Source organism: Myotis lucifugus, unplaced genomic scaffold (assembly GCF_000147115.1).
Source record: "Myotis lucifugus unplaced genomic scaffold, Myoluc2.0 scaffold_69, whole genome shotgun sequence".
In the NCBI taxonomy this organism is placed as follows: domain Eukaryota; kingdom Metazoa; phylum Chordata; class Mammalia; order Chiroptera; family Vespertilionidae; genus Myotis; species Myotis lucifugus.
The window spans coordinates 4,771,794-4,782,011 of NW_005871117.1; the positions used below are offsets into that span (position 1 = coordinate 4,771,794).

At 47.9% G+C, this 10,218-nt stretch overlaps 1 protein-coding gene and 1 pseudogene across 1 annotated transcript in view; both read right to left on the bottom strand.

The window, feature by feature from the left end:
• Positions 1 to 3,037: 3,037 nt before the first annotated feature.
• On the bottom strand, positions 3,038 to 8,896 carry LOC111826339 (annotated as a pseudogene).
• Positions 8,897 to 9,035: 139 nt separating this feature from the next.
• Positions 9,036 to 10,218, bottom strand: part of DDIT4 (DNA damage inducible transcript 4) — a 2,291-nt gene continuing 1,108 nt past the window's right edge. Inside the window, exon 4 of the mRNA XM_006090295.3 lies at positions 9,036 to 10,212. Within this exon, the coding sequence (XP_006090357.1) occupies positions 9,888 to 10,212 (325 nt within the window). The 3' untranslated portion in view covers positions 9,036 to 9,887. The remainder of the gene's footprint in view (positions 10,213 to 10,218) is intronic.

Below are 10,218 nucleotides of genomic sequence, written 5' to 3' on the forward strand. Positions count from 1 at the left end.
AAATCCTGGTTCTGTGTGTCCTTGCGCAACTTAACCAATCCCTCTGGACCTCCGTCTTCTCGCCTATTAGGGATAATAGTTGCATCTCCCCCATAGGGGAATAAATGAGATAATGTTTGTAAAGCACTTACCACAGTACCTGGCATATAATAGTGCTCAGGGAAAAAACATCATCATCATGGGCTTTCTTTCATCATAACACTCCAAGTGCAGTTCAATTAAACTCAGTATTTATTGAGGGCCTGCTGTGTGCTGGGCTCTGGGGATTGGATGGAGACAAGCCATTCTGCTCTCATGGAACTCCTATCACTAGGAGAGAGGCAGCCACTAAAAGAAACAGGATAAGTGCAGGTGGTGGCAAGTGTTGGGGAGAAAACGAACATGGATAATTGCTAGAGAGTGGCTCAAGGCTGCTTTAGCAGGAGCGGCCAGGGAAGGCTCCCCTGTGGAGCAGGGACTTTTGAGCTATACCCGACCAACCAGGTGAGGCTGTGAGGGAGGCATGTTCCCAGCAGAGGGAACAGCTAGTGCAGAGGGCGGAGCGCAAGCCCCTGCCTTGGCTGTCTGTATTGCTTCACCAGTTTCCACTTCTTGCATCCAGCTCTCTCCTGGCCACTACACTGTCCCGTGCTCATGACAACCTTTGTAAAGCTGGTCCACATTATCTCCCTTCTCGTCGGATCTGCCTGCTCCTGCCCGCCTTTGCAGGCCTCCTTCTCCACTGCCCTCCAGCTCACGTTTCCTGTTCTAGGAAGTTTCCCCTGATGGGCTCTCTCTCAGGTTCTTCTAGGCTGAATACTTTGTTCCTTTGTTCGATACCATCCTGGTCCCCCACGCCCCCCACCCCCACCCCCCGGCCCTTCATCTTCCTGGGGCAGTTGTGCCTTCCCAACACACTTGCCCCCTTTCCTAGGGCAGGAACCAGAACCAAAACCAGAACCAGGTCTTACGCTCACCCCAGCACAGAGCTGAGCCGTTCAATAACTCCTATGGATCGCCAGATCCCTTCTCTGAGAGACATGTCTGCCCAGACAGAATGGAAAATCCCTGGCTGAAGGAAGGGCCGTGGAAATTTCTTCTTAACGTTCCCTTTCCAGACTTGGACTCACCCCAGAAGGCAGTCAAGCATTTGCCCAGTGACCTGCAAGGCAGCGCTGTTCTTCCTCCTCCACCCCCACCCCAGGCGGGAACCCAGGGAGCAGTGATGAGTGGGCGCGGCTGGGGAAAAGCCATAGTGGCAGCGGATGACTGCTCTGCTCTGCCTCGGAGAACCACTCTTGATGTCCTTTAGCCCCACACCTTCAGTTTAAAGATGAAGAAACACGGCTCAGTGGCAAAATCAGACTAGACTGAAGGTGTTTCCACTCCCACTCCCACCCCCTTACATTGCTCCAAGTACCTGTGTCCTCATTGTAAAACGGGAATAATAATAGTAATAGTACCTACTTCATTGAATTGGTGGTATGTCAGATGAGTTAAAGATGTAGAGTATTTTGTAGATATGAGCTCTATATGCTCTCGAGTCCTGAGCTTCCCCTTCCCTGTAGCCCCATGGTGGAGCGTGCTGTTAGCATTCTGCCGATCTCCTGTGGGGAGGGGAGGGGGCTTGAATGAGGGCTCGAGTCATCACCAGAGGCAGGCAAGTTCCAATGAGGCCTGTCTTGTCTGGAGATTGTATCCACAGCATGTCTGGCCCATATTAGTCCCGCTGCTTTTTAAAATGTATGCAGATGCAATTACAGTGAATAAAATACAAATTCACTTAACATTGCTACTGGAGTCACAGGTCTATCATATATTAAGTCAATCAATGATAGCTAATGGAGGTTCAGAATGGGTTGGGGGCCACTGGGACCGGTGCCTCAATCCTTAGCCCTTCTCCCCTGGGAGGCCCGGCTCCTCTCCTGTCCTCCAAGGTGTGCAGCTCAAACCAGCTCTACTACTCTCCCCAGCCTCAGCTTCCCCCAGAGGGTCTCGGACAGGGAATCGGAATGCCGTGGGGGAGGTCCACGTGAGAGAATGAGGAGAGCAGCCCTCACATCTTTGGGGCTGAAGTTTCATCCTTCCTCCTCTTGGAACCTGTCCTCACTCTGCCACCCTCTCTCCTCCAACTTCCTAGAGCATGTGGAGTACTGCAGATCCACAGCCCTCATCCAGCCCTTCACCCCGTACTTATAGGGATGGGTGCAGTGGGGCTTGATTGCTGGGCAAATTTGAACTTGGATGGGACGTGGAGCGGCACAAAAGTGCTTGGAATTTGTGCGTTGTTGGTGGGAATGTAAAATGGTGCAGCTGCTGTGGGAAACAGTTTGGTAGTTCCCCAAAAAATTAAAAGTAGGATTATTATATGATCCAGCAATTCAACTTCTGGGAATATACCCAAAAGAAGTAAAAGCAAGTCTCGAAGAGGTATTTGTACACCCATATTTATAACAGAATTGTTCACAATAGCCCAAAGAAGGAAGCAGCTCACGTATCTATTGATGGATGAATGGGTAAGCAAAATGTGGTGTATACATGCAATGGACTATTACTCGGCCTTAAAAAGAAAGGAAATTCTGACAGTTGCTACAACATGGATGAACCTTGAACGCATTGTGCTAAGTCAAGTAAGCCAGGCACAATAAGGCAGATACTATATGATTCCATTTCCGTCAGGTACCTAGAGCAGTGAAATCCATAGAGACACGAAGGGAAATGGCGGTTGCCAGGGGCTGAGGGGAGGGGAATGGGGAATTGTTTAATGAGTACAAAGTGTCAGTTTTACAAGATGAAAAGTTTCAGAGAAAGGTTGCACAACAATGAGAATATATTCAACACTAGTGACTGTCCTCTTAAAATGGTTAGTACGGTGGGTTTTATGTTATATGCTTTACCATAGTTTTTTAAAAAGTGTTTGGAAGTGGCCCCAATGGGCCTCTCCAGGCGATGGAAGATTTGAGATGTCATGGTCCTTCAATCCCTCCTTTCTTCTGCACATGTTCATTAGCTTGTGGTTTTGTTGGTGTTGTTTTAGGAATTTACAGTTTTGCTGGGCTCAGACCAGAAGAAGCCCATTAATTCTTGAGGACCTCGTGTATCTGTCAGTTTCTCTTCCCCACCTTCTTTTTGTCCTGTTTCTGCAGCTTCATGAGCTGCCATTTCTTCAGGTAATGGATTTTGGCTCTCCCCTTCCCCTTCCCCTCCAGCGTGGCTGTGACTGCCTGGAACTTCCGGCCAACCTCCTGGGCCAGGCGTCCCAGGTAGGCCAACCTCCGTGTAGGCTTCCAACACGCAACCTTGGGGGCCGCAGGAACCACTGCTCTTTCATGTCATAGGCCAGCGGGATGCCATCAAACACCTTGAGGTGGTCCCAGGGGTCCGTCCGGCCTGCTTGGCCTCACACTGTCCGAAAAAGATGCAGTGGGTGGGGGGGGGGTTAGGAAGTGGTAAGAGCCAAGGGAGGGGTTGGTGTTCATCCACTTGCAGAGGAAGGCCAGGGACTTCATTTTGTTTCTGTAGAAATTGCCAGAAATGTTGATATCCTCACAGTGCACGTCCCCCGCCTTCCGGCCCGGCAGCACCTGCTTGGCCACAATGGTCGCCAGGCGGCCCAGGAGATGCCTTCGCCATTCAGTACCAGGACCTGGCCCTCCGCCGCCTGCAGCAACTGCCTGGGCTCATTAGTAGTTTCAATAGGCCGGGCTCTGTTCTAGACACAAAAAATGCGGGCTGACATTCTGTTGGCAGAGACAGACAATACATAAATCTGATCCAAAATATTCATGGCTTTTCTTTTGTTTTCCTTTTCTTAGTGAAAAATCTACCATTTTTATTTACATGTGGTTTACAAATTACCATATTTAATTGTGGAGCTGTAATTTTTTTTTAAAACTTCTGGAGCTCCCCTGGCCAGCGTGGCTCAGTGATTGAACGTAGACCTATGGACTAGTAGGTCTCAGTAGGTCCCGGCTGGATCCCCAGTAGGGAGTGTGCAGGAGGCAGCAGACCAATGATTCTCTCTCATCATTGATGTTTCTATCTCTCTTTCCCTCTCCCTTCATCTCTGAAATCAATTTAAAAATATATTTTTTTAAGAGAGAGAGAAAAGAACTTCTGGAGCTCATTTTATATATTTTGTGTATTAAAACATTTTAAATTTATTTATTTATTTTTTTATGGAATTTATTTGAATGGCACTGGTTAATAAAATTATATAGGTTTCAGGTGCACCATTTTACAACACATCATCTGTACACTATTATATGTTCACCACCCCATTAAATCTCCATTCATCACCTTTATCCCTCCTGTACCCTCCTCCACCTCCCTCCAACCCCTTCCCCCTGCAATCACCACACTGTTGTCCGTGTCAATGAATTTTTCTTCTCTCTCTCTCTTTTTATATTATGAATAATGCTGCTATGAACATTCATATATAAGGTTTTATGTGGATATATGTTTTCACTTATCTCAGGTATATACCTAGAAGTGAAATTGCTGGGTCAGATGGTAACTCTATGTTTAACATTATGAGGAATTGTAAAATAGCTGCACCATTTTACAATTCCTCCAACAATGTATGAGGGTTCCAGTTTCTCCATATCCTTGTCAATACTTGACATTATCTGTCTCCTTGATTATAGCCATTCTGGTGGTATGAAATGGTATCTCCTTGAAAATTGATTTACATTTTCCTAATGACCAATAATGTTAAACATCTTTTCATGAATGGCTTATAGGTCATTTGTACATCTTTGGAGAAATGCCTATTCAGATTCTTTGCTCATTTTTTAATTGCTATAAGAGTTCTTTATACATTCTAGATGTAAATCACTTATCATTATATGATTTGCAACATATCTTCCAGTCTGTGGGTTGTTGTTTTTTTACTCTCTTGATTGTGTCCTTTGAAATACAAATGTTTTTAAATTTTATAAAGTCCAACTTGTTGATCATCTGTTTTATCACTTGTACTTTTGGTGTCATATCTAAGAAATCATTGCCTAATCCAAGATCATGAAGATTTATTCCTATATTTTCTTCTAAGAGTTTTATAGTTTAGCTCTTCCATTTGGGTCTGTGACCCACTTTGAGTTAATTTTTGTGTACTTATGCCTTTTGCAACAATTCATGGAAGCCCTGGCCAATGAGGCTCCGTTGGTTAGGCGTCGTCCCCGTGCACCAAAGGGTTGCTGGTTGGACTCCAGGTCAGGATACAGGTCAGGGCACATGCACAGGTTTGGGCTCTAAACCAGTAGTGGGTGTGTGGAAAGCACCCAATCGATGTATTGCTCTCACATCAATGTTTCTCTCTCTCACTCTCTCTTCCTCTCTAAAAATCAATAAAAATTTCATATATTGAAGTGTAATTTACATTCAATAAAATTGATCAATTTTAGGTATACAGTTAAATTAGTTTTATCTTACATACTTTTAGTCATTCTGTATTGTTGGATTTTTTTCCTGAGAAGTTAGTGTGTGTGTGTGTAGCGGGAGGAGAGGTAGAAAGAGAAAGAGAGAATCACCTTCTTAGGGGTTCCCACTTACTTTGGCTTTCTCTTGCAGCCCCAGGGATCCATTTAATTATATATGGGTTGAATGAATGAATCAAGTGACAGTCCATCAGTGTCTGCTTTCAGAGCCACTAGTACTACATGACCACAGTTATTGTCACAGTTGGAATGGGGATGAAGACTCCTCACTGGGCTCCTACGTGGGTATGTCTGGGTTTAATGGGCTGTTTTCTAATTTGTGATTCTTTCATAAAGAGTCCCCTTTCAGGAGAATGAGAGTCCTGTCGTACCCTATTAATGGGGCCTGGTTTCTCTGCCTCAGGTTCCCTCAGTCTTACGTTGGGCTGTCTCACCAGCACTTGGTCACCTCTACCAACAACAGTAGGATGTGGCTGACCCAGATACCCTGAGCTGGGGAACCAGGAGGGCTCGGGGAGTTGAATGGAAGGACCAGGAAGTAGGAAGCCACACTTCCCATCTTAGGCCTGCAGCCCTGCTCACTGAGCCATGCTTGGCCTTTGCATTTTCTTCTGAACCATGAGGTAAAACTATAGGAACCCCCACCCCCACCCCTCGTGCCCTGCCCAGGGATCAAGCAACCTTGGCGTATTGGGACAACACTCCAACCAACTGAGTTACCTGGCCAGGGCTTATGAAAGGAATCTTTTACAGGGTGTAGCCAGGCTTAGAAGAATACAGCTTAGAAGAACAGCTATCTGAGCACATTACTCCAAAATGATGTTTTCCCAAGAATGTATTAAGGTTATATGTTGACATGACTGTTGTTAAAATGATGGCTTTTGAAAAGATGTTAGAGAAAAGCAGGACCAGAGGGGAAGGAAGTCAGAGGTGGTCCCTATTGTGCAGGGTGCTTGCTCTACAGCCAGCTCGGGCCTCTCATTTCTTGCCCAGCCACTAGCTTCCTCAGTATTACCCCCGTTTTACAGAGGAAACAGAAAGTGACTTGCTCAAGGTCATCAGCTTAGAAATGTCTGAGCCAGGATTCAAGCCCACATTTCACTATATGTACTGCATGGTGGTCTTAGCCACAAGGACATTCCCTCTCTTCCAGTATCTCGGCCTTTAATATTCCTCTACAGTAGGCAACAGGCATAATAAAACAACAAAGTGTTCTACCCTGCCCTCCTTTTTCCTTGGCCTGAGAGTCTGAGGCTGGTGGGGGAATCTTGTGTTGTCTGAGCCAAGGGAGAGGAGGGTGATCAAGGAAGAGGGTGTCCTACAGAACTGGACGGATACTAAATAAGTACCTACAATGAGACCAGAACACTGCTAAACTGCAGTCATGAAGGGCAAGGCAAGGGGACGCAGAGGGGACTCATAAAAGGACTAGAACTTGCTCTGGGCCTTAAAGGACAGGCTGTGCAGGCAAGACAGGGCCCACATCCCTGGTGGAGGGCACTGGAATGAGCAGAGCCTGGGGCCAGAGAAGGGGCCAGACCACACTGACCTGTCCCAAAAGAAGCAGAATAGTAGGGAGTACCCTGGATAGACTGAAAAGGGCCCAATACCGAAGGTCTTGAGAGGCAGACAGTAGAATCTGATAATAGGGAGCTATTACAGGTTCTAGAGTAGTATCCCAATGAGATGGGAAATAGAAATAAGGGAGGGAATTAGAAACAAAGGGAATCAGTACAAAATTTGTAGGCCTAGTAGAACGATTTTTGAAAGCATTTTCCAAAGTTGGGACTTAGCCACAAGGACGCTACCTCTCTTCCAGGATCTCAGCCTTTAATATTCTTCTACACGAGGCAACAGGCGTAATAAAACCACCAAGTCTTAGCCCCATCTTCCCTTCAAAAGCCCAATGTCCGGGGCAAAGCTTCCTGTTGCATCTTAGGAGGCCCAAGAGCTCCCACCTAAGAGCCCTTCGGTCCTGCTTGTGAGATTTGCAAGCCTGTGAAGATGAAAAAAGCCCGTCTAGCTTCAGGAGAAGGGTGTCTCAGCTGAGCTGTCTTGGGAACTCAAGCTTTCCTCTGGTCTCAGTCGAACCATTTAAGAAAAGCCAAGTGTGCTTGCTGCCTCCTAGTCCTGGAAAGGGGTTAATGCTCACTGTGCATCCAGCCTGCATACACCAAGGCTCTGCTCTGGAGCTGGACACAGTTGTTTTCCTCACTCCTCTTTTGGGGCCAGGGAAGCACAGCCGTGAACATTGGCACGGATCTGACCTCATGGGAAAGTGACACCAGACAGATGGTGAGCCTGCTTCACTCCCAGTTCCTACTCTGAGGGGCTCAGTGGACAGGTCAGCCATGGTCAGAAGAAGATGGCCGTTCAAGGGCTTGGGCCTCTGATTCCTAATCTGTAAAACATTACAACCCCCCACCAGACCCACACCTCACAGGGTGGCTAGTAGGAGGCTGTGCTCAGAAAATGAGTGAGAGGGCTGTCCTAAAACTGCTCTGGGCACCGTCTCATTTGCTAACACCATTTTCAAATCTAGTTCTAACACAGATTCATCCACTTTTGGGAATAAGTCACTCAGTTCTGCCAGAGATGCGAGTTTTCAAAACCATCCCAAAGTTCAGGACCCTGTGTCAGAATCCCTGATGGAAATTCCTGGGGCTCTTGGCCAGCATCTCCACCGGTGCCCAGGGATGTGTGTGTTAACGGGGGGCCCAAGGGATTAGACTACACACTCGAGTGGAAGAACTACCATTTTACAGTTGGGCAAACAAGGCGTATCTGGGACCAGGAAGAGAAACAAGGGAGATAAGTCTCCAAAGGCCAGTGTGGGAGGACTGCCTGCCAGTCCCAGGGAGTGAGAAGTGGGAAAGGCCTTGGCCTTCATCTGGCCCAACCTCAATTTCACTGATAAGGAAATTGGGGCCCAGAGAGTACAAGGAGTCCAGGTCATCCAGGGCATTCTTAAAAACAGGTCGGCAATCCCCTTGCTCTCTAAGCCCTCACTTGTCCTTCCGTCACCCTCATGTGCATGGGTGTCTGTTTGTGTTCTACACCTGCCCGGGCCACACCTCCCATGAGGTCATGTCTCTTTCTGAGCCCTACTTTCCTTGTCTAGTAAGAGCCTTGAAGGAAATAGTCTTTTTTAAAATCCATGTATTGATATCCCTGCCCTATAGCCTTTTTATATCCAAAGATAAAATTTGTAATTTTCATGATTGCAGCACAAATAGAGCTTTTTAAACAGAAACAGTTTCTTGCAGTCCTTTTATTACCTGTAAGGAACTTGGGCTTAGGGGATTCTTGTACCTGGGCCTCCTAACCCAGGGGGCAGCCAGGTGAGCTCTGCCTACTGACTGGCTCTGTGGGAGGTCTGACTCACTCCTCACCTTCCAGTGATTTCCCCTGGTAGCCTCAGTCAGCAGAGCCAGGGATCCAGGGTTCTTGGCACAGATGGCACACAACCCACATACCTCCATTACCAGGCTGGCAGGCAGCCCCGGAAAGGGACAGAGAAACGCACAGGTGGACCTGAATTTGATTGAACCCACCTTTTAACAGTACCCATCCCACCCCACTCCCTTTCATTTCTTAGCACTAATAAGAGACTCAACCAACTTTTAACAAACACTTTTTTTATTAGAAAAGTACAAAATATTGCATAGGTCTTAATACTTGAACATCAAGTGTATTCATGAACAGGGAGTATCTTCATGTAAACAGTTCTAGATGGAAGACCCAGATGGCACTCCTCTGGGGCAGGGGTGCCAGCCCCCACCCCAGTCAGCCCCACCACTCACAGATAAACTCTTCAGTACACTTCGGGGGATGGGACAAGCGCAGCTCCCAGGTGTATTTTTTTCTCAAGTGTCAAAGATCCCCCAAGTGATCCCAACACCCACCCTTCTCTACTCTTACATTCATGCGTCTGTAAGATAGCTGCCTAGAACAGGTCAGTAGTGAAGCTCTGGTCAAAAAAACAAAAGATGCAAAAACAAAGAACACGCACATTTGGCCCCTTCAGACCATGAGATACACAAAACACCTCCATGACCTCCCCCTCCCCCCGGGCCAGCTACCTTGAGCACACACGGATTGCAATTGCAGAGGCCAGTGCAGCCCAGCTGCTCTCCTGGCTGTCACACCACTGTCGTCTTAACTGTCAGTAACAATAAAAATAAGGTACATGCTACATACACATCCAGCCAGAAGCCTGGTGGCCCCTAAACCTTTGTTTCATGCTACAGTACTGAGGGCAAGCCTGTGCCCACAACGAGAAGCCACCTCTACACACCTCCGTGAGCTTCCCAAAAACACTTTCTCCCCCACCTCTCCTTCCACCCCTCAAGTGGCTGTTGTCAGTTCTCTAACTAACAGGCAGCAAGCAGCTCCTCAGCTCCTGCCTGCCAATGTCCACCCCAAAAGTTCAGTTGTCTGCTGTGGGGTCGGCGTCGGCCCCCGGCCCCAAGTTCAACATTCCTCGATGAGCAGCTGCTCGGAGCTGTACAGCTTCTTCTTGATAACTCGGAAGCCGGTGCTCAGCGTCAGGGACTGGCTGAAGCCAGGGACGAAGGGGCTATTGGCGGAGCTGAACAGCCCCTGGATCTTGGGCCAGAGGCGTGAGTCCAGGCGCAGCACCAGGGTCAGCTGGAAGGTGGGCACCAGGCTGGGGTCGAGGGCCAGCTGGCCGATGCTGTGGCAGCTCTTGCCCTGTTCGACGCAGACGTCCAGCAGCGCCCCCCGCAGGCCGCAGGGCTCGCTGTAGGCCAGACGCAGCAGTTCCTTGCCCACCTGGCTCACC